Genomic DNA, 27928 nt, shown 5'->3' on the forward strand with positions numbered 1-27928 from the left:
CGAGATAGCCCTTCTATGATTGATGGCTGAGCTCTATTTATACACTGTGTTGTTGTAATGTAGTTTTAACAGGGGTTACTTGTCAAGTTAAACGGTGCTGTTCAGTGAGCTCTGGCACAGTTCCTTTCACCCAGGGGTCTTGGACCGTTTTGCCTGTGCAAACGCTTTCTTCGTAAGCGTGCTGGAGTAATTATCATGCAGAGCTGAAGTAATTGTCACTCTATAAGGCTTGGCTGGAGTGGCTAAGGTCCCTGGCTCGCTCCTGGCAGGTGGCAGCATGCTACCGTAAATGTTCATGCCACCACTTAGCAGGAACTTCTAGTCCCCATTTACGTGGAAAGGATGACTTATTTCTAAGGAATGAATGTAAACAGGCAAAATTAAGTCAATCACTGAAGTAAAGGTGCTTCTGCAGCCACGCGGGGATGCGCAACTGCAGCGTCTGGCCCGTACGGCGTGACGGAATGGAAATCCTTTCTGCTCCAGTCCAACAAGCCCCCAGTTTGCTGCTGCTGTCGGAGGGATGGCACTGGCTCTGGCACGGCGCCAGCCACGAGGTAGTTTTTTTAAAATGTGTTGAAAGTTTTGGACTTAATGTTTATTCTCCTGCTGCCAAAGCTCCACCCAAACTGCTGGAAAATATAGAGTGCTTTTCTGGAAGTTGCAGTTTATTTAATCAAGGACAGAGGCATTTATTAGTATGTACCTTTATATATAGCCCTCTTTGGCTTATTTTTAGCCTCTTGGCAAACATTCAGTCTTCTGGCTTCTTTAAGCTGGCATTTTATTGAGTTTCTCTGCATGGATCAGAACCAAATCTCTTATCACTGCCCCAGTTGCGTGTGAGTCTCCTTTGATTTTTACTCGCTGTCTGCTGGGGTTTCCTGTGAAGCAGGAAGTGGGAGTTGCCGCAGAATGGGGAAATTCTCTGAATGCTTTTTTTGACATGCCTCAGGAATCCACACTAAGCTGGCTTCTTGAGCATTAGCTGTGTAATGGTGGCCCCACCTAAGACCTCCAGGCCTGGGTGGTGGCTGAACTTTCAGGGTTTATAGAAGCAGAAATGCTCCAAGAGCAATAATAACAGAATACTATTTGCTCTGAAATAGCAAAGTAGGCTTCAGATGTTGCAAGCACAGCTGAAAGGTGGGCTTGAAATCATCCTCATTTTACAGGCAGAGCCATTTTGAGTCCTTGGAGCATAGTGTCTTGGGCCAGCGGGGAGCTTGCTTGCAGAGCTGGGGACAGAACAGGCCGTGGGGGACATTTGCTGTCTGCTTTGGGTTGTGTGAGGCCTCATCCTTCCCATGTGTCCTAGGGATGAGCTGCTCCGTTGTTCTTTGGCTGCAGCAGGGACCTGTCCTCTCCTGCTGCCGCAGACCAGCCTTGGTTTGTCCTCACCCAACGTGGCATTGCGCTGTGCAGTCGGCTGGGTGCTGGAGTCCCCGGGGAAGGCGCCTGATTTCAGGGGCAGGAGCAATGCTTTTTCTGGCACCATGCTTTAACACGTTACCGTCATACATCCAGATAGTCTCAAAACACAAAAGCTGTCAGGCAGTTTTGCCCTGTCGGGCGCATCTCCCCTTCCCTCTGTGCTACCTCCCTGCCGCGGGGGAGAACCACAGCGAAGGGCGAAGGAGGGATGCTGAGTGCGCAGAATGGGGAAATTCTCTGAATGCTTTTTTTGACACGCCTCGGGAATCCACACTAAGCTGGCTTCTTGAGCGTTAGCTGTGTAATGGTGGCCCCACCTAAGACCTCCAGGCCTGGGTGCTCGGGCCCTGGGTGCTTGGAGCCTGTCTGTCTCCTCCTCCAGAGATTTCTTGGAGACTTGCCGTGCCCAGAGAGCTGCAGGGAAAGGCCTATTGTAGTTGCTTGGCAAAGGCTGCGGTCAGCCCTACTCATATGGGACAGGACATCCCAGCTGGTATTTCCTAAACAAAAAGCTGCAGTGACGAATGGAGAGTGACCTTTGGGGAGACCAAGGGAGCGGGGATGCGTGTGAGGAGGGTGGATGTTGGCCAGGACCCAGTGCCACTTCCAGGGCTCCTGGCAGGAAGGAATTTCTCGCTTCCCTCCTGCCTTCCCGTGCAAACAGCCCCAATTTGGGAGCAGGCATCCCTTCTCACTCTGCAAACCCACAGCAAAGCGAGAGCCTCCCCGCTGCCCTGATAAGACAGGCGAAGGGTAGAGAGAAAGGAAACGCTATTTCTGTTTTACTGATAGCAGCATTTTTATACCACAGAGGACACGTGGGCCTGTCATTATCTGCCTGCGTGTGCCGAAAGCAAACCACGTGTGTTGAACACGATTCCAGTTCCTTCCTATCCCCTCCGGTGCCAGCGTGTGCCTCAGGGCAGCTGACGTCGGGGATGTGCTGCACTGGTTTCCGCTGCTCAGCCACAGGCTGCAGCGCTCGGCTGCTCCGATATCACTCCTGCTTCTCGGGTGGAGGCATCGCCTTTGGGTACTGCTGTGGGGACAGCCTCTTCCTCGGCTCGCAGCAGGTATGTGTGCTCCCAGCTGTGTCTTGAAGCTGCAAGGATGGCTCTCTGGGTCAGATTGAACCCATCAAACCCAAAGTTTGTCTTGAGCAGTAGTTAATTCCATGTGCCTTGCAAATACTGTATGGAAATGGCAAACTCACAGCCACGCTTCCAGGAACACCTTTTGTACCTCCACATGTTTGTGGCTCCCTCTATGTCACCTGATGGATTTTGCTGCCATTAATTGGACCGATTCCTTTCTGAGCCCACGCAGACTTCCAGTATTTGCAGTGTCCTGCGGCAGAGAGCTCCACAGATTAACACTGGCCGTGGAAAGATGCTTCACATCTCGTTTGTGTGGAACCTGCCTCCAACTTAATTTGGTGCCCATCTGGTGAGGGAAGGCAAGGCCAGGGGTGTTCTGTGTTCGCCACCATACATGGCAGAGAGATGCTGGGTTTTGTATTAAACATGGGGTTTGAAATCTCCAGACGGACTTAAACTACTGTTGGGATCCTGCTGGATCAGCTTGCTGAAGATCCAGGGTCTTCCCTTTCAAAAGCCACCAGCTCACGCTACAGCACCAGGAGCCATTAGCATCCTCCAGGATGGGGGTTACTGTTTGCCAGGATGTGTCCCAGCAAGGTCACAGGTTTTATTGGGGTAAAGATGTCCAGGAGGACATTGTGGCTTCCTGTTCAAGAGGACCTTTGTAAGGAGACAGTTGAGCAATTGGACCTCAAGAGAAGATTTGGGACGTGGGGAGATGGGGGATTCCTAGCTCTTCCAAATATCTTTGTTTCTTTTCTTATCCCGGCAGGGCTGAGGATGACTCAAATGCTCTGCAAGGACTGGACGGTGCTTTGATGCCTGGCAAGGAAAGTGAGCCAGTGTGAGAGGAGCAAGCAAGCCTGGGGCTGAGACACTGTTTTTAACGCATTTACATGTTTTGGGCTAATCCCAGCTCTGTGCCTGATGCTTTACTGGAGCTAGCAGTACAAGGACACACATGGTTTTCCGATGATACTCAGGCTGGCAGGGGTTGTCCCCATTTCTCAAGATGGGTAACAAGGAGCAAAACCAATGCAAATGGACCGAGCCTTGCGCAGTGGCCGGGCTGGGCCAGGGCTGAGCAGGCCCATTGCAGGGCAGGAGCCGGCCCTGGGGAGGCAGTGGGGCAGCACGAGACAAGACAGGGTGTTTCTTACAGCGGAGAGGCTGTGGCTGCCCAGCGTTGGCAGCATGAAGTGAACCTCAGGGTGACTGCAGCACCCTCCTCACCCCGCTGCCCCCTTTGCACTCAGAATTAGGCACCTGGTTGAGCCCAGGCACAGTTTCCACTAATCTTTATAGCAGGAGGGCTTCCTTAGAGGGGTAGGTTCCTGCAAGCCCAGGGCTTTGTGTGTCTCTGTTGCAAAGTCCTGCATGCCTGCCTGGGGTTTCAATTTTTAGTGATGCACTAGTGAGATGAAAGAGCAGGGTCTCTGCTAGGCGTGGTTTATGCTGCCGACAAGCAGCATCTCCTGTGACAGGTCTGTGAGGACTGTGCATGGAGTTGGCCAAGTTCAAAGTCACGGAAAAGGGGTTCGTTCTGACTCTCCTAAAGACACGATCCTACAGCAGACTCTTAGTGTTACAGCTGTCTCCTGGGCTTTCAGAGCATAGTGAAGCATCCAATGAGCAGTTTTTATATCCGCAGGTAAAAGCAGAAAGGTTTTTCTGTGTTGTCCTGCTTCCTTTCTGTTTCCTTGGTTCCTTTATAGAACTCTGCACACATTAAGGGCCAGCAGTCAGCATGGCAGAGCAAGCCTGCAATACCCACCTGGTGGGTACGGCTTAAATCCCAGAGGTTTCTGGAGCCCCAGAGATGGGGGGGAGGATGGTTGGGTTTCCCTGTAATGGAGCGGGGGAAGGGAAGCACCTTGCTTTCCTAGGGGATATTTAAAGAGGAGAAGGAGGAGACTAAAGCACAGAAAGCAGTGCAAGGTAGAAGTGGGGAGCAGAGATGATTTTAGGCAGGGAAGCTTAGGGCCATAGGGTATAGGCTATGGAGCTATAGCCCTCTAAGGTCATGTCACGCTACTGAATTATCTATTGCACAGACGAACTCTATCTACTTCAAATAGCTGGGTTTGTTCATATTAAAATGGCCACTCTGGGTCATTCCAAAGGTCACTGTAACTCCAAATGCAGTTTCTGACCCTGCGTGATAATGCCGATGCTAAGGAAATGGTGATATAAAATAATAATGCCACTCTTGCACCTCCTTAAAGTCTGGCGATCTGTGGAGCAGGATCTCAAAGGCTGTATCTGGCATCATCGTTTCTAACAGCTATGAACTTGACTCAGGACGTAGTGGCATCCAAACCCTTGCATGGCAATGAATTTCATACAGAAACAATGTGTTCGCAGGGAACCCCTTTGGTGACCTTCCCTTGGTACGAAAACTCCTATTTTATTCCTGTCCTTTGTTATGGATTTTTTCACAAACTACTAATTTGTAAATTATCCAGTGAATGGCTATTAATGCCAGATCATCTCATCCTCCAGCTGCTTGCTACACATTTCAAAGAGCTTTAATATTTGCCAGGTGGGACTCCCCTCGGCAAAAGCCAGGTTGATGCTCTTCAGCTGTTTCTTATCTCTGTGAATCCTGGTCTGTAGAAGTCCAAACAGTTTGCTCAATGTAGGAGTTGGATTTTCTGGTCAGTTGTCCCTCATATTTCTCCCAGAATCATTAAAAAACCCCAAAACCCCAGTATCACACTTGCCACCTTCCACCCATCTGGCAGCAGAAGCAGTCGGTTTGTCTGGGGATTAGTGGCTTGGTGGGTTCCTCCCTGAGCCCTTTGGACTCCTCCTGGAAACCTCCTTGGCCTGCCGAGTTATTCCTCTTTGTGCTGCCAGCTTGCGCAAACCTCCTTCTATTTGGTTCATTTTAGGCGAGTTCTTTAGATTTTTTTTTTTCCTCTCTCTTTTCAATCACAAAGCAATGTGTAAACAACTCCATAGTAACCACTGGAGTACATGAGTCATTTAGCTTTTCTGCCACAGGACATACTCACTTGCTCTTGCCTACTGTTATGTTTCCAGATTGAAGGAGGGTTTAGTTGTTGAGACGGTTACTCACAGTTTCCTACTGAGTGTACCGATGTTGAGTCTGGCTCTTCTTTGATGGTTTGTATGGCTTCTCCGCTGTTAGACAGATCCTCTACCCCTGCGGGACCTTCCATGCATCTGTCCATTCTGCTGTAAGGTTTAAAATGCCATATAAGTTTCTTTTAACTAGTAGCTGGATTATATTTTGCTTTTGTTGGAGCTCTCCCTCACATCTGGACCCTGTTTCAGAAGGAATTTGAATCGCCCACCAAACCTGCCTCTGGTCTTGAGAACTTCCACACCCGCTTCCCACCATCTGAGAACCCACTGGGCTGGAGGTGCCCAAACCCACCTGTGGGCAGAGGTCCCGACCCAAAACCTCACCTAAAATCTCTTCGGATGACGAAAAAACTAAACACCTTTTTGCACAGCTCTTGGGTATGTGAGCCCTTGGTTTCTCATGTTTGAAATTGCAGGGTCATGCCCAGAAGTCTGGTTTAATTAGGATCTGGACTGGAGAGAGGAGGGGATGGGGACTTTGCTTGGATCCTGCTCCGTCCCCAGCTCAGAGACCAGATCATCGTAGGTGGGGACTGGCCGGTAGCTGGGGCAGGAGAGCGGCACAGGTCTGGTTGCAGGTTGGGGGATCTGGCACTGACACCCGGGGTGCGGTGCCTTCGTCGGGCATCACGAGCCACGCACGGGTTGATCCCCCAGAGCTCTTCTGCGGCTGCTACGAGCGGGACACCCCAAATCCCGCTGCTCCCAGCGGCTGCCAGAGCAACCTCAGCAGAATGGGAGGAAAATGCAGGATCTGTAACATCCCTGTGGGATTTTTCTCTCCGTTTGTGGCGGGGTGGGGAGTGCAGCATCCCCTGGGGTGCTACCGGACTGGGCAGCCGTTAGGGGACGTTAAACCAGCCTTTTCGTTAGCACCTGGCCAGCGATCCCCTGGACAAAACCTCTTAATCCCCCATGGCCCTTGTGTTTAAGGGCAGCATCAGCAAACATCTGGAGCAGCACCGCTGGGCTGACCCTGCTGTCGCGTCCCTCCAGCCCAGACAGCCTCCGTGTGACAGACTTCAGTCCATCCCTCTCCGGTCTAAACCCGTATGGCGACAGAGGGAGCTCTTATTCTTTTTTTTTTTTTTTTAATTAATTAAATAAATTTTAAAAAAAAATGGAGCAAAGAAAGTTTTCTGGAAGGGCTTGTTGGAAACGCCTCTGAGGATCAGCCCTGCGATGTGAGAAGCGCCAGGAGCAACCTGCCAGCCCGGCGCATCCCGTGCGAGCGTGGGACCGTGGTGGGAAGGGTGTCACCTCCCCGGGCGTCACCCTGGCCGCGGCTGCCCATCCTCCCGCGCCTCGCAGAGGGGTGACAAAGAGGAAAACAATAACTGAAACCACCTCTCCTTCCGTTAGCGCTCCCTCTGAGCTTTCTGGGGCTGAGCGGGGATATAACGGGAACATGATTTCACCGCCCTGATGTTACGGGGTGGTGTGAGCAACCACTTGAGTTGGAAAAAGTAAGTAAAAAGCAAATTTATTCCCAGTTGGGTGTGTGTGTGTGGGACCAGCCGGCTGGGTTGCCTCCTCAAGCAGAGTTTGGGACCATCCTGATTCTGGGGAATAAACTCTGATTTAAATAAATGCTTCCTAGGAAGAGATTCAGCCCTGCGCCCAGCAGCGGGTGCCCGTGTGTTGGGGGGCACATCGCACCCCGCTGCGCCCCTGTGGGTCCAGCACCCGGCTGGGTGTTCCCTGGAGCAGCGCCGCGGCGTGCGCTGGGTTTGGGGCGTAGGGACGGACGTCCCTGCCAGCCCCCGCTCCTGCTTCGTTAGCTTGGGGCGCAGCCTCCTGCTCCGGATCCCAGGGATCGTCCCACTTGCAAGCACCTTGGCGAGGATTTGAATTGGGGCCCCTAAAGCCGAGCAGAGCTGTTCCACATCCACCAGCGTTCAGTGCTCTGGCACCTGCTGAGGTTAGCAAAATTAAACCGTCTTGGCTTAGTTTTGCTCCCAGAAACCAGAAGGGAATTTTACCATCGGTTTTAGTGGGAGCTGCCAGGTTTAATTGTTGGACACCACAATAAAAATCACGTCTACTGCTTCCAGGCTCAACCACCTATCATCAGTGCTTTTGAAGCAGCAGCTAAATGCTTTCCCTGCCATTCAAATGATGACATTTTGGGATGATAGGACGCAGGGGACAGGACAACCTGGCACCAGTGGCTGCCAGGTCACAGCCCCCAGACCAGGAAGGTGCGGCAGCGTCACGCAGGTGCACTTAACCTGGTTCAGTACAAAGCAAAACAGATCAACCCCCATCTTTTTTGTAGTGGATTCAGCTTTATTTTGCATGGGCGGGGATGGGGAAGGCGATCCCGTGACCCACGAACGAGTGGTGATGAGGGATAGTGAAGAGCCGGGGCAGCACCTCTCACCCCTCACGGCCGTGCCGTGTGCCAGCCCCCTGCTGCGGCGATGCTGCGGGGTGCAATGCTGCTCCCCAGCGTGTCTGTCCCAGCTCAGTGGCTTTCCTCAGCTGACAACCATGGGGCTGTGGTGCCTTTTTGCAGCACAGCCCTGAGCCCAGGTCCCCGGACCCCTTGGGAAGGTCCTTGGGAAGGACCTGGCTCCCTCAGGTCCTGCCCAAGCCTCCCACTCGCAGCACTGGGTCTGGCTGGTTTTGGTGGTGGGTGAGGAATAGCCGTCACCTGCTCAGTGACATTTCAGTGCAGAGCCACGCTTTCAAATCCCCCACCCCTCATCAGGTCTGCATATCCCCCTGCCACGGCCGGTTCCTACCCATGGACTCCCAAATCCATCATGACCTGGTTTTGCAGTTGCTCCTCATCCCTTGTGCTCCAGGCAAACGGTTTGGCCTCTCTACTCGGGTGGTCTCGCCGAGAGACATTAAGTACAAACATCCCCAGTGTAATTTTTGGCAACGTCAAAGTTTCTGGCTTCAGATATATCAACAGGACTTGTCATTACATTTAGCTGCTTTCCCCTACCCTTGCTCCCACAAGACCTTGAAGTGCTCTTACGTGATTTTAGGATATCCACAAAACAACCAACCTGTTATCCAGGCCTTGGATTTCATTTTTACGAGGCAGGACCGCAGTTTGCACACCACAGCCTTGCCCGGCAGACATCCCCATCCATGCAGAGCCCCGCAGCACCTGCACCCTCATCCTCATCCTCCAGCAGCGTGACAAACACCGTGACCCACGCTGTCTCGTGGCTGTTGCTCGCTCAGGTCTCTCTCCAGGCATGGGGCCACACGTAGATGTGTGTGTGTAACGCAGGCGTTGGGCTCAGTAGGGTTTGGGGTTTTATATTTTTCTTAAAAGTAGCAAGAAATTATTTCCTCTCCCCTGTGACCTGTTGCCATCACCGCGCATGGATGGCTGTGGATACCAGCAGTGATGAAAACAGCAGTACCTTGCCCTCCTCCCACCACTGCAGCAACTGGGGTGAACCCTGAATTCTTGGTCTTCAGCCCAAAGCCTGAGGTCTCTTTTTTTAGCAGGCATGACGCTACATTAGCCACAGAGGACTTTGCAAGCTTTCCATCCAAGTTATGTCAGCGCCGCAGGCAGCTTGCTGCTCGTCCCACAGCTCGCTGGCCTTGCTGAGCATGATCGATACTGGGTGTTTGCACTGATGTTACGTGGAGCCTTGGGTAAGGGACTGGAGCCACCCAGGAGACGCGGCGGGTGAGCAGGGAAGGAGTTGCAATCTCTGGGCTGGGCTGATGCACTTGCTGGCGTAGATCTAAGGTGGCTGGAGAGGAGCCTGGGACCTTCTCCGTCCGAAATCCCCGTGTGCTGGGATCCCCGCCGTCATGTCTTCACCAGCACCTTGACCATCCAGGTGATGACCATCAGGGACAGCCCCCAACTTACAACTGCTTTAGCTGCTGCAGGCACCGAGGTGGAAACTGCACAGGAGGCTGAGACCTGGAGCTCAACGGACACGTCCTACAAGACAACTTGCAGGCCCATAGGACAACACCGGCAAAAGAAAGAAAATGAATTCCCTTCTCAAAGCTAAAGGAAGGCTGTCCTGTGCCCAGATTTTCAGTGCTTACTGGCACTGTGGTAATGCCTACCAGCCCCAGCCCTGTACAATGCACGTGGGCACCCCACAACCACTGGAAGTAAAGATGGCTCGTGGCCAGAGCAGAAAGTGATTCTTGATTACTTGGACGAGAGAAAGGAGCCCTGCAAGGATTGCAGTTCACAGGACTTTCTTTTTGCAATATGAGTTTGTATCCGCATTAAAAATTCAGACTCTCTTTCCCCAGGGTTGTTGCTCTTGGAAACAGGTGACTTCATGGCTTGACAAGGATCAGGGGGGCTTTTTCTCTAAGAGAGATGATGACTAGAGAGCTCAGGCATGTGCCACCTGACTGCCTCCCCCAAAACACACAGCGGCAGCGGGTATTCTCTTCTTGCAGCCCGATTCCCCCTGGGGAGGGAATAGTGCAGTGCCCGGTTATCCTGCTTTTTACCCTCAACTGAGTGAGATCCTTTCATACCAGAAAATCAGAGCCCCGTACCAGAGCCAAACACACCATGTTATTGAGCCCTTGAAAATAAAAGTGTCTCGAGCATAAAACTCACCTAGCTGAACTATAAATCAAGCCTCTGCTTTCAGGCAAACCAAGCTTGCATACTTATGAATCACCCCATCCTTGCTTAATCATTTCGTATTAAGGACATCTTAAAATGAACGTACTCAAGTCAAAAAGTCCATTACAAATGAGAGTCCAAATGACTAAGGGCGGATTTTACATCTGCATCCAAGTTTGCAAGCAAATATGGGCATTGGTAGGAAGAGCAGTCATCCTCCAAATATTTCTACAAAAAAAAAAAAAAGCCAAGCAGGGGATGACTAATGGGAGCAGGCAGGAACGGGCTGATCCACGCAAGCGCCCGGGCGAGGAGCCTGCAAGGAGTTTGGCTGTAGCTGCCTGGCTCCACCTTGACCTATGCAAATCTGGTTGGGTGAAGGCAGGTTTCTTTGGAAATAAACATTTCCCTGCTTTCTGATGGCCCTTTGCCAACCAAAGACCTCGGAGAGGAAAGCGTGCGGCAACCCAGCGCCACGGCAGTGCTTTGGCTGTTAGGGTTTGTGCTGCGCTGGGGACAGCGACAGCTGGTGGGATTGCAAACGGAAGATGTCCTCTGCTTCTAAAACACCAAGTCTGCCTTTTTTTTCCTGCTGAGAAGGTCCTTATGAAATATTGGCCATGCCCAGGACACTCCGGCAGCGGTAAGCAGGAGAAATTCAACTTTCTGCACTTTCTCTGCAGCAAGGTGTTCAGAGGCTGGGATCTCCAAGGGGCTTGGGGACGGGGGAGTTGGCACCCCAGGGCAGTCCCATAGGGCAGGCAGGAGCAGGGCGCATCCGACTGTATTCCTCCGTGAGAGCAGGAGAGAGAGATTTCGTGTCAGAGCAGCACAACATGCCTGTGGCTAACCTGGCGGGTTGCAAAGCTCTTGATGTATCGATGCACAGGAGGGAAATGTACCCAGGCCAGATGGAGATTTGCTAGCTCAGAAACTCCTCCTTGCAGGCAGTGCTTGGGTAAACCCACCGGTGGCAGAGGGCCCAGCGATTTGCTTGTGTCTCGTGCGTGCACCTTGCCCAAGCGGGATGTGCCAAACACCGGCCATGGTGACCGGCTGCCCCGCTCCGGCAGCGGCTCGTCCCCATGCTCGCTCCCTTCCCTGTGCACGCACCCGCCCAGCTGGAGCTCACGCCATATGTAAAGATGGTAAAGATGGTTTGGGAATACGTCTGCATCTCTGTCTTGGATGCTGAAGTTTGGAAGGTGGAGTACACATCGTCCAGGGGCTTGGAGAGCCACCATTCGGGGCTTGGAGAGCCAGGCAGAGGGTAGCCCACAGAACAGGGCTCTGGTGCTACTGTGCCGCCACAGCAGGAGCTTCCCGGTGACATGCAGACCCTTGCAGCTCTTGACAAAAGCCACGTTATTCATCTCCTCCTGGCTTTTGTGGCAACTGTAATACCTGACGCCCGCGGGTAGACACCCTCAGGCATGCAAGGACACAGCAACGGCCCCGAACGCACCAGGAGAGGGAAGCCCAAGCAGGCGGCACAGGTATCCCCACAGCACCCGCCGCCCAGACGCCTGGTGTTGGACACGCGTGGATCCACAGAGGCACAACGGGGCACCAAAAAGCATCACAGCGTGGATCCCCGCTGGGGCTCAGGGCGTGCACCCCACACCCAACACATCCTCCCCGCGCCGGGGTGCGCTCGCATGCGTGAGTGTACACACACGCGTGCACACACACACACACACGTGTGCACACCCACACACGTGTGTGTTCTCCACAGCAGCACAATTATTTTTTCGCTCGGCTGTGGCTGCTGTGAATTTTTGAACCAAAGGCAAGATCTGGGCTGTCAGCGGATCCTCGGGGAGGTCTAACAGCCTCCAGCTGCAGAGCATGAGCTCAGCACCAGCCGGGCCGAGTGAGCCTCCACCTTTTGCGAGCCCTGGAAGCCGGGACAGAGGTTGCTGCCGTTCTCATCGGGCAGTTTTTCATCTTCAAATGACCTTCGCTCTGTTCCTCGCCCGCTCAGCCCCTGGGTGCTGCCAAGTGAGAGGGGTTTCGTGGCCATGCCCTGTGCAGCTCTCATGGATTTGGTATGGATTTCATGGATCTTTGAACTTCAGCAACTGCTTAACTTTGGCTCAGTGATACCCAAAGGTGCGGAGGCACGGGGATCTTATAAGCCCCAGCTGGGGTGGATAATTGCAGTGCGCAGGCACAGCCCACATCTGCCTCCTGAGCATCCTCCTCCCAGCCTGGGAGCACCCTCAGACCCAGATGTGAACTCCGCAGCTCAGGTCTCTCCTAGTCTAAATATGTATTCGAAGGAAATTCCAGCTCAGACCCCTCCTGGCAAAGCTCTCCGACTCTGCTCTTGTGGTTTGAGCACACAGGACCTCTGACTTACAGCTGCAAATATCTTGTAATTATACAAGAGGAAGCAGCATAGCTAATGTGCATGGGAATTATCCCATGTCCTAAAACTTTGCCGGGCCTGGAAGCCATCTGTGTGACCCTTCTCGGGGTCAGAGGTGAGACATTCCGTTTTTCCTGTGTCATTCAGAATAAAAAGCAAAATATTGGCTGGTGCTCACAGCCCTGCGAGACACTAAGTACGTGTGTCAGGACGCTGCAAGCTATTTTCTTTAAACATGATTTAGTAATGCGAAAGTGTGTCCAGCGAGCAGCCGCCGAGTCCTACAAACACATGGCTGGGGGATGTGTCACGGTCCTTCAAGGAAAGGGCAAAAGAAAATGAGCACAGCCGAAGGGCTGAAACCTTGCAAGTCTGTAGGACGCAGCGGCTGCAAGGGGAAATAGTAACGATCTCAGTGTCTGGAGAGAATTTAAAATGCAGGACATGGATACGAAGCTATTGAAGTGCTGGCTGGACGCTTAACTGCGGTAAGGTGTGCAATGTGTCGCAATTCATGACATGTACTGGCTGGTAGTTGAACAGTATCAGTCATTAGCAATCGGAGTGGCTGGTTTGAATTAACTGATTTAAAATTTAATCATTTAATTTAAAACGACCCATTGCAGATGAAGTCAAGCCCACCTAATTTTGACCCTATGGACCGCCCATGAGCATCTCTTGGGACACCCACCCATGGGGGAGAGCTGAGGAGTCACAGCACCCCAGGAGCAGACGGGTTTGAGATGTCCAACTCGGGGCAAGAGAAATTGCCTCCCAAAGGCAATTTCTCCCCAGTTAGAATAGAATAGAATATTGCTTTTGTTATTTAATTACTCGAGATGGAGCTGTGCGTCTCCTCGCTGCACCTCTCCTTCCCACCAACACAAGCGCGCCCCGGGGATGTGGTGATAAACCAGAGCACGTCCCGACTTTCAAGGAAGGTCCTGCCTCTGCTCCCTGCGGTGGGCTCTTTGGGGGAAGATCGGGCTGGTTGCGTACTTCCACGATGAGGAAGGTCGTCGTGGGCTTGTTGTTTTGAAGGTCATCGTGGGACCAGCACCAAAGACACTGAGCTGGAGCCTTTTATCCTGGGTGCTGCCCAAACGTGAGGTGAAAGGACAGACTTTGCCTTGATGTACAAGACAGAAGACAAGCAGCTGACATGACCGTGGGTGTAAGCAGTAAGGCTGTGCCAACCGTCACGGGTGACAAAGCTCCTTGTCCATGCCGATGGGCACTGGGGTCCTTGTTTAAGCCTCCCAAACCTTCTCCCAACCCATCCTTTGGAGATGGCACTGCCAAGATGGGGTGGCGAGTCCCAGACTGGCACTTTCCTCCCGCAAATAAAAAAAGTCCAAACCATGAATCGGGAGAGGGGAGGTGGGTCTGGGCCAGCCTCGTGCTGGGACGTTTCCTACAGGGAATAAATGAGGCAGCGCAAGGAGGAGAGGAGGAAATCACCCTGGAAAGGCGGCTTGTTTACCACAGCTCACACTGGTCCCAGACAGGAAAAATGGCCCTTGACTTCCCCCGTCCCCTGGCAAACCAGGAGGTTGTTTTGATGTGTCGGGAGAGGCGCTGGGGGCTGTCTGAAGCGCTCATTGAGAGACGCGCGTTTCCATCGCTCCCATCCCACTGAACAGCCGGGGGTGACTCAGATTTCCCGAAGATGCTCTTATCTCGTCCTGCCCAGCGCTCGCTCGGCAGCGAGGGTGAAATAGCAGCCCCTGGAAAGGCTGCCCTCTGCCCTTTCACAGGGTGTTGGAGGTTTCCTGGCTCTGCGGCTCCCACACCCGCCGAGAGCTGGAAAACCCCAGCAGCTGCCGTCGGAGCCCCGGCTCCCCGGGAGGGCTGGGGGCTGCTGCGGCGCACCCGGGGCTGCACTGCCCGGTGGGTGCTCGGAGGCTCGGCGCAGGACGGCGTCCCCAGCTCAGCTTCACCAAGCAACGACAGGTCATGCTGAGTTGGCCATGGCTAAATAATCCTACACAGTCCTTGGCAAACCCCTCTGAAAGCTATGGGGCACTTCTGTGCGTGCATCATGACACGGACCGCTCTGGCATCACTTTTAATCAAAGTTAAATGAAGGCAGAGCTGGGTGTGCAGGGCAGGCACTGGGCAGCTGTCGTGGCTCTGGCAGGGCCGTACCATTTTGCTGTTCACCTTTGCGTTCGTGACATTAACCTGTTCTTAGTTCCTGATTCCAGGTTTCCACCCTTTGCTTTTTAATGGCCCAATCGGCAAAATACCCGCCTTGGAGCCTGCAGCCACCAGCCTTCACCTCGTGTCACTTCTTGCCATGGCACATGGTGGCCATGGCCCCCGGTACCACTCTCACCTGGACACCACGTTTGCTGCCTTTGAAGGCTGTCTGTCCCTTTGGGGGGAAAAAAACGTGAAGGAAGAGAGAAAAAAGTTTAACTTTTTGTCCGAAATATCTGAAATGTGGTGTATTTACTTTTCCCAGCAGTTTTGTTTGTTCTTCTGAATCTCAGTGGGGTTTGAAGAGACATGGGAGGGGAATTAGATAGTTCGGGTGGTTGATGAAAGGCAACTGGATGTGCAAGAACAAATTCAGGTCTCCAGTACTACCTGGCAGCATTGGAAAGTCTTTCTTAGCTCGTTTCTTATGTGAAATGCACTGGGGATCTCGATGCAGTCTCAGCTCTCTGCATCGCACAGCTGATGGGCTTCTTGGCCTCTGCGATATATCCAAATCCCTCATCTTCCTCTTCCAGCCTCTAAATGACATGTTTTCTCCTGTCTCCGTATTCTCACTCCGGTATCGCCCTCCCACCCCCGTCTACGTGCTGCTCTGCAAAGCTCATCTACAGTAAAATGTGGAAACCAATCCTTTGGCTGAGCCAAGTGGCATTTTGCACGATTTTATCAGAAAGTCTGGGCTTAGTGCATTTTCTGATGGACTCGTCCAGCTGCTGCGTGTGATACATAACTGCTGGGATTTCATCCTCTCAAAGTTCCCTGTCTGCAGAGAGAGCTGTGATTTTGCCACACAGAAGAGAGGCAGCAGGTAGAAGAACAGACATGCTTATTACACCCTTGTAAGAGCTTTGTTTCCATAACTGTAGGGGTCTTTTTTTTCCATATATGCAAAAAAAAGGCTTTTAATAATGCATAAGTTACTGGAAGTGTAACTTAGCTGCTCGATATGCACGCATACACAGAGCACCTACAAATGTAATGTTTGATACGTTCATGAAGATCCCAATTCCAACAGAAATTCCAGTAGGGCAAGACACAGCTCAGGTTCATAAGGGGCAGGTTTGGGGCAGCTTTGGCTCATCAAGCTGGACAGGCCTCCAGATGCTCTCTGGATGGTCTGAGCACCAGGAGCTGGGTTCTCCGGAGCTCTCCAGATGATCTTGGCCAGCAGACCAGCACGAGGACCATGTCTGGCTTGTCCATCGGATCCAGCCCACCCTGCTGCTCCTTCACTCCATGCAGAGAAGTGATGAAGTCAACCTAGCCTCGAATCAAGGAAACTCTCCTATCTCTTTCTAACGAGATCTCACATAATTATCCTTCCAGTTAAGATGACTGAGGCTTAGGATGAAAGCTTATTTGGTCCTTCCCTTCCTCACCCGGTTGTCTCACAGCTGACCAGGTCACGCCTCCTTCTTTTGCTGAATGGGGTGCAGGACGATTTGGGACGAAGGAGGCGGGAGAGATGCTGCCCAAATGTATGGCAGGGACGTGCCTGGCGGTGATGCTGCAGGGTGCTCGGGAGTGCTCTCTCGCTCCATGGCAAGGCCATTTCCCTGCCCTATTTATCATGTATTATGTTACCGTCCGAACCCTCCACCCCCCCAAATCATGCTAAGCCGGCCAGCGATTTCCAACAGGCTCTTTTGGGGAAGAATGGTAAAACGTAGCAGGTAAACAGACACGGCTCGGTGCCTTTGCCACTTGGATCCAAGCAAAACAAAGGCCCTTTCCTGCCTCGTGCCCCAGCCTGGGTCGGAGAGGGTCCCCCGGGATTCCTGTGTGTGTAGGGAATAACGCCAGCCACACAGCGGCCCTTATTTGCTTGAGCACTCGCAAGACTCGGCAGGGCAGCCGTCAGCGCTGGGGCTGGTGAAAGGCTTTGTGTGTGCACTGGGCTGGGACTGGGGCTGCTTTGCTGGCGGCCGGGGGGACGTGCGGAGCTGCCGCGGGGACGTGCGGAGCTGCCGCGGGATGCTGGCTCCTCCTCGGCTCAGTGCAAGGCGCGTCCGGATGCTGCTAGTGCCGCTCGTCTCCTACATCTCCCGGCTCCTCTTCAAGAGCTGAGGAACGGGTCGTGGTTTTTAAGCAGCACTCGAAGTATGTGGCTGGGGGTATCGGGGTAAACTGCCCAGCTGTAAGAGCAGAGTGTGTCTGCAGCTGCCGGGGGCGGCAGCTCCATCCCCCCTCATCGCCCTGCAGGAGGGGTGGAAGGTGTCTCGGGGCTCTATTTTTGGGTCTACTTTGAGCTTGGATCTGGCTTTTCCCTGCTTTTGCTCAGAACGATATTGCTGTCCTGCATCTCCCTTGCGTGACCCAGGCTACCAGTGAGGTGCTGGTGGAGCTGTGGAGGGTTTCCAGGCCTCCACCAATAGGTAGTTGCCTGTAAAAGGTGGATCTTCCTTCCAAGTCTTCCATTTGCAGTCTGGAGTGCAGAAATTACTTCTGATGCCTCCTCCTGCCTAGGACAAAAGTTTCCATCGCACTGGGGAAATCAAAGCCGAGGGGTTTGCTGGAGCTCTGGGAAAGCCAGGATCAGAAACGCAATATCCCCACCTTTGCTCCCTTCCCCGGGTGACACAGCCGCCCACCTCCCTGCTCCCCAGCCGCTCTCGTGTCGCCAGTGCTCCTGGATGGGCAGAGGCTGGAGGGGGACCTGTACCTCCCCACGGGCTCGTGCTTCGGCCATGCTGAGCAGAGAAGCCCTTTGCCTGCCCGCACGTCTGCCTTCACTTAAACCATGCCGCTCTTTCCTACGTGCACATCTGCAGTGTCTCCTCTTGGGCACAGGACACGATGCTGGAGGTCTGAGATGGAGGTGCAACTACCCAGCGAATGCCACATTCCTTCCTGCAGCCTCCTTGCTCCCAATTATCAACGTTCCTGTGTGTTCCACCGTTCCATTACGCACGTTCCTGTGTGTCTGTGCTGGGGACACCTTCAGATGTGGGGCTCCATCCCTTCCCTGAGACTGGAGACCTTCTTCTTCTTGACAACCCAGCCCAGAGGGGCCTTTTAACCAAGACACTTATCATTATATTATTACCCTCGTTATTTTATTTCCTTGGATGTTGGGTTTGCTCTCTGCGTTAAGAAATGAACACAGGGAGGACAGCAGGACCCTGGGCTGTAGGAGAGCTCAGGTTATAGGTGGCCTCACTGTACGTCAGGATCTGTGGCAATTGCCAGAATTTTGCATTCTGCTTCATGGCTTTTTTTTTAAGCTGTGGCTGGTTCTTTCCTCTCCTCCCTGTAATGTGACCAGCGTGACATTTGGGCTCTCCATGCCATCGCTTGTTGGCTTTCCCTGCCATCTGGAGCTCTGCCACAGCCTCCCTGTTCTCCAGCCACTGCGCTCCTGCCCGGGAAGGGGTGACAGTTTCTTACCAGTCACAAGGACATCAGGAAATCATCCGCCGTGTTGCTTCGAATACGCCCAGTGCATTGAAGACAAGCACCATCCAGGCAGGGCAAGGCATGTGAAGAATGAGTAAAATGCACAAATTTAGGAAAAAACCCCCCAAACACATACAAAATTTCGTCTTGACCTGGCAGTGTCACTGCTCGGGGGCAGCTTCGGTGACTTTGACACCATGTGTGCACGTTCCTGTGTGTCTGTGCCGGGGACACCTTCAAATGTGGGGCTCCATCCCGTCCCTGAGACTGGAGACCTTCTTCTTCGTGTCAAGCCAGCCCAGAGGGGCCTTTTAACCAGACAGAGGAGGAGGAAGGTGGGTGATGGCTGGATGGAAAGGGATTTTTTAGGACTATGGATATTATCAGCTGGGCTCCTTTGACTTGCAGCTTTCTCTGATCATGAGACAAGATCTCCAGGCTTTAACCATGGCTTTAACCATGGTATTGACCCTTTCTAAGGAACTAGGCTGCCTCAGCTCCCTGCCTCAGTTTCCCCAAACAGGGCTACAAGTGTATCTACCTTGCACGAGTATTTTCACAAAGACAGTGTCGTGCTGTACACATTGTCATCGTGCCTTCCCTCCGTCGGGTAAGTCTGGACCACACCAGCATCCCAGCACACCCGTTTTCCTTGCCTGGTGAGGCCGCTCAGACACGATGCTGAGCCCAAGCAGCGAGCAGGGACCCAGCCTGCGCGATGAATGACTCGCAGGCACCTCTACAGGCATTTCCTTACCGGATCCCTCTCGCTGTGCACAGAATTAGCACCTCTGACTATAAACAATAAATCCTGGAAATTGTTACGCCTCCCTTGCGCATCGTAAAGGCATCTGCAAAGGGCCACAGCCCAGGTTAGAAAGGGTCAGGCTGCATGATGGGTCCGGCTTTGGGGGGACAGGGGTTTAGCGTAAATGATGAGGCAGAGTTTGGCCAGGACGGGCCGGATCTGTGTCACACCAGCAATGGCTTTGGCTTCCTGCCCTGCCGGAGGCCAGCCCGGAGCCGTAACAGGTCGAATTGTCTTCTTGCTGATTTTTTCAGACCAAGGCTGGGGCGCCTCTTCCCAGGGCAGGGGGGCTGCCAGGGGAAGCGATTATTCATTTCCAGGAACATTTGAACCAGAGAAAGCTCCTGGAAGCCTTCTTAGTGCTTGATGTCAATGTGTTTCCTCAGTACCGTGACTTCTGCGTCCGAAGGGGCTGGCGAGCCCTTCTGCATCGCTGCCTGGTGCCGCCGGGGCTGCCTGGGCAGCTCCAGGCTGGGCTGATCCCTGGAATAGCGCGGGATAACGTCACTCTCCCAAAGCGGCCAGAGGCAGGCGGCTGCAGAGCTGCATGACACCACCTCCACAAGGACGGGCTCTCCCAGGGCAGGGGCTGCTCGAGCTACAGACGGTTCCAGGAGTGTAGATAAATATCCCCAATGGATACCTCTTCTCCGAACTCCTCTGCTCTTCTCTTCTCTCAACTCCTCCCTTACACCAGCACAAACTCTCAGCATCCGCAGTGCCTGTGCCAAGGTGTGTCGCAGTTTAACTACACACTGAAAAAACCCCTCTTTTTGCTTATTCTGGACCTGCATCCTCCTACTTTCATTAATACGGCCTTGCAGGACTGAGATCCGGTTTTGTCTACCATCACGTCTCCCCTCCGTGGGCTCTCTTGCCTGCTCCTAACGCAAGCTGTTTCCTTCAGCCACCCCTCCGCTATCGCCTCTCTGGAATGGGGTATCCTGCACAGTATCCACAGTGCAGGTGACTCGTGGCTTTTTCAGGTGGAATAACATCGTCTTCGGCTCCGATCCCTTTTCCTCCCTTCTCCCTTTCTCCCCTGGTTTGGGGGGAGCTGGGTGAACCCACCAGCCCTCCTTCCCTCTGTCCCCGCTCCTCCCAGCACAGGGCTGGGACACGCTGGAGCTGGGACAGCAGCAGAAGTGACCTCAGCGTTGAAACTCCTGGCTGCGCAGGCAGGGCTCTGCCTGTTGTGTGTTCTCCCAACGCCTCTTTATTTACGATGCTCCGTGACAACAGTTACTGTCAGTACCAAAGAGGCTGGGTTGCAGGAGTGCCCAGGTTCCCTGCTCCTGGCTGGGGAGAGGGATGGAGGTACCAGAACATGCCCAGGCGCAGTCACCGGGGATGGGGACGGCTCGCTTAGCCCCAAAACACTGCCTGTCCTGCGACTCTCACCGCTCTGGGGTAGCGACCAGCCCCGATCTCCCCGCTCCTGGGGTTGTTTCGGGTGGAATTGCTGGGCTCAGTTGAATTTGCTGGCTTTTGCCTGCGGTATTTCGGTGCATCCTCCCCATTTTGCCCCACCTCCTACCTCGGTGCCTTCCAGCTCCCACCCTCTGCCTCCGCTGCGGGCGTTCCCCTCCTGCTATCTGACGGCAGTCCTCGAGATTATGATTATTAAAATCTGCCGCTAAATAAGATGAAGATGTGCTCTCCCTCCTCCCCAACCGGCCGAGCCTCCACCCTTCATTGGAGGACACAGAGGGGCCACACCGCTTCCTCCGGCAGCCGAGGGGTGACCCCCCAGGGAGGGGAGGCCGGCAGGGAGGAGGCCGGATCCGTGCGTTGGTGCAGGACGCACCCCGGCACCGCCAGCTCCTGCCCCATGGAGAGCCCCATGCAGAGCTCTGCCTGCGCCGGCGGTCAGTCCACCCCTCCCCTTCGAGGGCAGGCAGCCCTCCGAGGCTCTCGTGGCACGAGATGCACCATTACACGCTTCCCAAACTCATCTGCTTCTTGCCAGAGGTATTACTCAACCCAGACATACCATGAGTGTCTGAATCCCTTTCCCGTGTGCGATCGGGTAAGGAATCACAGCCGGCTTCCCGCAGGGAGTCCTCGCCCACCTGCTGCAGGTGAAAATCAACCGCTTTCCACGTGAGCTCTGCGTTTCAGTTAGAAAACATCTATTTTGTGCCTAAAGGCATTTGCAGTGGGGACTGACCTGGAGGGACATCACAGAGAGTGTCTGGGGCTGCAGGGGGAAGCGGTCCCCTTCCTGTCCCCTCCCCGTCCCCCGGGCAGGGACCAGGAGAGGGGACACACAGCAGCTCTGGGCTCAGAGCACACAAATTCATGGCACTGCAGTGGGGAAGGAGGATTCGGGACGGGCTGAAACCCCCGTAACTCCCTGGTAATCGGGCTCTTGCCCAGCCTCCTCCCACAGACTGTCTCTTCTTGTCCTGCAGTTTATCATTAGAAGCAAACTGGAAGCTCTGGGAGGAATCACAAGCTCCCCAAAGCTATGTGTAGAAAATATCTATGAGCTCAGCCCGTTCTTCCTCCTGCTATTGCAAAACTTTTTCCTCTGTGGCTCTTCAGTATAATGAGCAGCTGCAGAATTTGTTCATGAAATCCATCTTCTGCTTCAGCAGGCTGGAGCTCCCGGTGCCTGGCTGGATGTTTTTAAAATATATGGAGGTAAAAGCAGAATATTTAGAAGTCCTACGTGTCTGTCAGTTGGTACACAGGCAGCACCAAGCCACGTACGCAGGCGATGCTGTGCGGCTGTGCTGGCACGTGGTACGGCTTTGTACCCTCAGTGCCCAGTTTGCTGGTGTTGCAAAGATATATTAAATGCACCAGCTGAGCTGTTATTTAACGGTTAAGGCTAGTAGCCAGCTTTTAAAGGACCTAGGATCAGCTCCCTGTGCTTATTGAGTTGAACTCTTATCCCAGTGTTGAAACGTAGCAGGGAAGCGTATCGGCTTTGCTTCTGTGTGACGTTCTCCTGCTCATAGTGGTTTTACTACACCCGTGTCAGCAAATTCCCTGGTGGGCCCAACCCTTTCACCTTCCTCCACGACATTTGCCTGTCACTAAAATAAGAATAATATCCCCTTCTCTCACTTGCTGCTTGTGTACCTGGATTATAAACTGCCTGCACGGGAACTGCCTAACTCCAGGTGATTAATTTGATAAAAATCCTGTGTCAACACAAAAGCTGCAGGCAGCACCCACCCAAACCCCCATAGCGCCCGTCCCCGACCCCTCGGCCATTGCAGGGGCCGAGCCCGGGTGTCACAAAGCGGGCGCTGAGCAGCATCGCCCTGCCCGCCGCTGCCGGCGGCTGCCGGGGGAGGAGGGAAGGGAAGGGAAGGGGCTGCCCCCGCAACCCCCTACCACGTCCGTCGCGGTCACGCCATGGTGTAACCTGCCAGCGAGAAGCTGTCAGGGGGAATTAAAGATGCTTCCTCTGGTGGGACAGAGCATGGCGGGGAGGCTCAGCCAGAGCCAGGTGAGCTCTCACCAGTGCTTCTGCCTGGGAAAGCGGCGGTGATGCCCAGCTGGGTGCCTGGCACTGCTTCCTGACATCTCTCTGCGTGGGATGCGGCTTCCCCAAATGAGGGAATCATCCAGAAGAAAAATAAAAATAGCAAGACCCCCTCCCTTCGCTGGGGTCAGGCTCAGTGCGGGCCCTGGCTTTCACCTGCAGCGAAGGATGCTCAGCAGCAAACTCATCCTGGGGACAGCGGTGACGCCTGGCAGCATCGCCGCGAGGGACAGCACGCCGTCCGCAGCGAGCAGACACCAGCAGCTTCGCTGGCTGCTCGTGACGTGATTTTATGCTGGGAGTGACGGCCTCTCTTCCTGGCACAGACACGACCCAAGACAAATCGGGAGATCTTAGCAACCGTAGTAGCATTTCCCAGCAGCAATCCTTCCCAGCTACAGGCAGGCTTTGACGCTGCCAGTAACCAGGAGCCACTGGAAGGACAAGAAGGTATTTAAAGTGGTTTTCTGCCTGTAAAATAAATTTATCCCCTTTCTGTTGGTTTTTTTTTTTTTTTTAAATTTATTTATTTTATTTTTTTTTATTAAAGTTCATGAAATCGACTGCCAGCCAAAGCGCCTAGGATTCATGAAATATCTGAGCCCAAATTTGCTTTTTACTCTGGTGTCTAACGAGCAGGTTCTGGTTAACGCTGGCTTTAATGGGAATCCCACGTTTCTGCGAGCCAAAGGAATGAACTGGGTCAGCGCCGCAGGGAGCAGCATCCGTCCCTGGGCACAGGCTCAGAAAATGAGAACGTTTTGGGTTTTTAGGGTTTCTTTTTTTGTTTCACATCTCAGAGGTATTTCTGTCTGTACCGTAGCTGATAAACCAAGCCTGTTTGGTCTGAGTGGCTTAACATATGTTCCTGCTATTAATTAAACTTCCCAATCTGTCAGCAAAATAGCGTGTTTGCTGGGTGGAGCAAGAGATTAATTCCAGCTCTTTGGACACCCAGGCGGGTGCGATAACCACTGGACAGACTCATCTGCGTTACCCGGGAGGAAATCGGTACCATAGGCTGGTGATCTGCTGCAGGGCGTGCGTGGGGCCAGCTGTTGTTTTAGGCATTTAATTGGCATTTCTTGCAGAGGGTTGGGCGCGGGTCCTCTGTTCACGCTGCGGAAGGATGATACCAATTGAACTGCGTGTGCAACGTAGGCTGCAGGGACAGAGTCATGGAGGGAGCACCACTGAGGTGACCAGGAGGGCTTTTTCTAGCCAAGATCGGTAGTTTCTGGGGAGTTGGTGTGGGAGGAGGATGATGATATGGTACCAGCACTGTCACAGGAGTGCATGTAGGTAGGACTTGTGGTAGCTGCCCAGGAAACGCACGCCCTCGTGGCTAGGTAGCCAGGGGACAAAGAAACATCTGGAGAGACGGATGAGCCTATACAAGGGCCATGCACAGGACAACAGGAATGACCGGAGACATCTAGACTGATTTTAGGCTTGTTTCCTAAGGAAATGACCTGCCTTTACCCCTGTAGCTTTCAAACCAGCTGGCTGATTCAGCTGAAGCTTGTCAAAGAAGGAGAAATTCCCCGTGACATTTAAAAGGCCCGTCCCAGGGTGGGTGATGTGGTGGCTGAGGCAGGGCTCAGCTGGTAGCACTGATTGAGGAGGTGGCTTTGGGGGTTAAAAGCACCTCGGCTGAATTTCCACCTCTCATGTTAACGGGTGCTTGAGGTGCTTTATGCTGTAATAAGCACCCAGCAATGGCCTTGTCCACTACTGAGTGTGTCCTGGGGTTGGGTGGCTGCCCCAACGCAGGCAGGAGCTGCCCTGCTCCTTGCTCGGCTGCTGTGTCCAGGTACTGGGGGCAGGGTGGGGGACTGGGGGGTGTCAGGATGGGGCTGGGTGAGGCTGGGGCTGGAAGGGGAAAGCAGGGGCAGGGAAGGAGCCCTAGAGAGGGGAATGATGAGCTGAGGCTGGAGGAATCAGGGAGAGAGCGGGTATTGAAAGGGAAAAATGAGGACTGTCTGCAAACCCTGCCCGTGGCTGCTGTGCAGCTCCCGGCTTTTGCAAAGGAGTCCCATGCTTTATACACTTGGTTTTTTGGTGAAGCAAAACCAAGTGCAACCAAGGTGCTTATGTGGGAGAGGGAGAGGGTTGTGGAACAGTGTGTGCACCAGTGTAGCTGGAGCTCAGCTGGCCCGTGTATGCACAACACTGGGAGGACGGGGGCTTAAATTTACCTCATCAACTCCAATTCGGCTGTCTGCTTTAAAATGCACGACCTAGCAACCTGCCCGATGCTCTTCCAAAGCCGTGGGCTCTGTGTGAAGTGTCCAATACCTAAAGCCGGATTCAAATCCTTTCAGCCAGGCTCGCCCTGACTCCAGGGGCTTTGGAGCAACCCGCAGCTGGACGGCGTGCGAGGCAGCAGAGCGGCCCCACCGCCGCATCCCTATAGTAACGCAGTGTTTGTTGGCAGCGGAGCGGCTTCCTGCGATCTGCTGCTGGCCTGGGTGTCCCTGAGAAAAAAAAAAGAAAAAAATATTTTTGGGCCACTTAGCATCATGTGATACTATTTTTTTTTTTGTTTGTTTTGTACCCACACCATGTATTCAGCGAAGAAAAATGGATGCTTTTTTAAAGGAAATCCTGGAGCCTTCAGAGAGGGATGCATTTGACCACTTGACGCGGATGGAAACGCCTTCTGTGAACACCTTCGGGAGCCCGCGCGCAGGTAAGGGCTGCTCAGGGCTGGGCTGGGGGTGCCCTGGGCCAGGGTGATGGGCAGGCTCCTGCTGGCTGCTGACTAGGGCAGGGCTAAGGGGGAGAAAGCTGGAGGATGCCTGCTGTGTGCACCTCCAGTACGGGCATTTCCCTTGTGCCGGTTTCCTCCCAAAACTTTGGGGTTTCTTATTTATGAGCTTAAATATCCGCTGGGTTGAAATTGAAACTTGACCGCAGAAATAGCGGTGAAGCTGCACCTTGACGTCTGTAGCCGGCCAAGCCGAGGTGGCCCTGTGCTGGGAACTTGTGGCTATGTTGTGCTAAATTTGAACGTTTAATATTATGTTTGAACTTGGCGAGTTCTGCTGGGCGCTCTGGGGTCAGCGCTCGCTGTGCGTGTCCTCCAGGACTGGGGGAAACTTCCAGTTCCCCCTGGAGCTTTGCAGCTCACGGTGAAGTCGGGAGTTCCCTACCTCCTTAGGAAACGTGGGATATACTCTCTGAAATACCTGAAAATACTAGGAGTTTGTTATGGGCAGCTCAGCAGAAAACAGAGAGACTCCTTTAAGTTGCTTGTGGCGGGTTGCTTCCCCAGGTGTAAATTCCCTCCTCGCTGATCCCCAGCAACTGAGTGTGCTTAGGGGCTAATTACAGCCGTTCCTGGCTCCTTCCAGGCTGGCTGTTCAAGCGTCCCTGCCTGTGCAGTGTCAAGCTGGTGGTGGGGGCCGGGCTGTATGTGTTTGCAGCAGGTAACGTAAAAATGATTTTCTGTGTGGTACGCGTAGCATGAACGTGGTGATCGTTCAACTTGACTTTGTGTGTTTTAACCAGCCTCTGCAGAGGCGTAAGAGCATACCTGGGGGTGCGTAACATGCACGCTTGCACGTAGGAAGCAAACAACGAGTTAAGCGATGTCGGAGTCTATAGGATAATTCTTGGTGTCTTGCATTTCCCTGGATCTTTTCTGCCTTCTTGCAGTGACGTATTTAAATGTACCTGGTACATCACTACCTGCTCTTGTGACTTTTACCTGGGGGAGAGAACGTGCCTTAGCACAGCCTCTGTGACTGCAGGTCGGGCTGGAGGTTTTAATGGGCAGGTAGACTTAGATATTAGGAAATCCTTAGACTGGATATTAGGAAATTTTTCTTCACCGAGAGGGTTATCAAGCATTGGAACAGGCTGCCCAGGGAAGTGGTTGAGTTGCCATCCCTGGAGGTATTTAAAGGACGTTTGGATGAGGTGCTTAGAGACATGGTGTAGTGGTGGTTTTGGCAGTGTTAGGTTTACGGTTGGACTCAATGATCTTAAAGGTCTCTTCCAACCTATACGATTCTGTGATTCTGTAGAGGAGAGGTGCTTGTATAGCTAAGAGGGTGCCTGATGCTGCAGGTGACCCTTACTGTGCCACAGCCTTGTAGTGTGACCTCTGACAGACCGGTGGCTCTCTCTAGCTCTCAGGACCTTCCTGTAATGCTTTCTGCCATGTCTCTGGGTAGTGAATCCCTTGCGTATGCATGATCTGCTGCATATGTGCAGCCCCGACATGTCAAGTGCAAAAGCAGGACTGCTGTCCTGGTGTGTCCTGCTTGTTTTCCAAGCAGGGGTTTGCAGTACAAGGGCATCTCCAGCTGGAGAGGTTGATATTTTGGATTAAAAAGCTAGGTGCTATTTTCTCTGCCTGCAGGCTAATGGATATGTAATTGCTCTATATAGCTGTACTCTCTCATTAATTCACAAATAGCCAGGGTATTTTTTTGTATGGGTCTTTCAAATAAAGTTTTGAAATCATACAAACAAAAAAACCCCTATGAAATAGCAGGAAAAACAGTGCTTAGATGGTCCATGATTGTCATCTTGGCATAGGACTGGGAGCTGGCTTGATGCCTGTGTGTCTTGCTCAGGACAGCAACTTCTCTGTGCCGCCTCTGCAAAGCGGGAGCAGCCGCGCTTCGGCGTGTGTGCGCTGTGTGGATGGATGCTGCAGGAAGCCCCAGGGATGCTGAGCCCGTGTGGCTGCTACCGAGCTGAAGCCACTGCAACTGGCCCATGGTGTGACCCTGCCCGGTGGCCTGGGTGTCCCTACCTTGCTCCACTGGGCCTTGTGCTGTGAGGAACCTGCCATCCTGATGGGGCTCAATCGTTCTTCATCAATACAAGTGTGGGACTTGACAACCCTGTGGGATCTCCCAGGCTGGGGCTCAGGGAGGGTTCAGGCTGTCCTGAAGCCAACAATTTGCCAAGGTGCAGTCCTGCTCCAGACATCTTGAGGGGGGTGGGACTGGTTCCCTGTTGACCACTTATTTGCCCTGGTTCCTCTAGCCCTGTCCATGCATCAGCCTGCAGATGTTTCTCTTGCCACCCGGGTGGAAGGGTTATAACAACGCCGTGCTCAGGCTGTGGATTACAGAAATGCTGCTGCGGGGAAGGGATGCTCTTTATGGCTCTGCTAGTTTTTACTTGGTGAGGTTGAGCTGCTTTACAGCCCTGCTTTAAGGGTGGGGATCACTGCTCCTCCACTTGTAGCTTTTATTTTGTAGGCTTGCTTCCTCCCAAGGGATGAGGTGTGTTTCTTGGGGAGCTGCTTTTTATTCTGCTCCACCAAGTTTTGCTGGGGTCACTGGTCAGCAGCGTTGGAGGAGACAAATGGCATGTGCTGTATGGAGACAGACAGGCAGATGTATATGTTATGCACTTGGAGCACTGCTCAGGGGAACATAGAAAG

General features: G+C 53.3%; 1 protein-coding gene across 1 annotated transcript in view; it reads left to right on the forward strand.

The window, feature by feature from the left end:
- Window positions 1-18567: 18567 nt before the first annotated feature.
- The window catches only part of CDRT4 (CMT1A duplicated region transcript 4), a 33650-nt gene continuing 24289 nt past the window's right edge, over window positions 18568-27928 (forward strand). The window contains exons 1-2 of the mRNA XM_075519210.1: window positions 18568-19086; window positions 25123-25213. Of these exons, the coding sequence (XP_075375325.1) occupies window positions 25171-25213 (43 nt within the window). The 5' untranslated portion in view covers window positions 18568-19086; window positions 25123-25170. The remainder of the gene's footprint in view (window positions 19087-25122; window positions 25214-27928) is intronic.

Source organism: Mycteria americana, chromosome 16 (assembly GCF_035582795.1).
Source record: "Mycteria americana isolate JAX WOST 10 ecotype Jacksonville Zoo and Gardens chromosome 16, USCA_MyAme_1.0, whole genome shotgun sequence".
NCBI classification, from domain to species: domain Eukaryota; kingdom Metazoa; phylum Chordata; class Aves; order Ciconiiformes; family Ciconiidae; genus Mycteria; species Mycteria americana.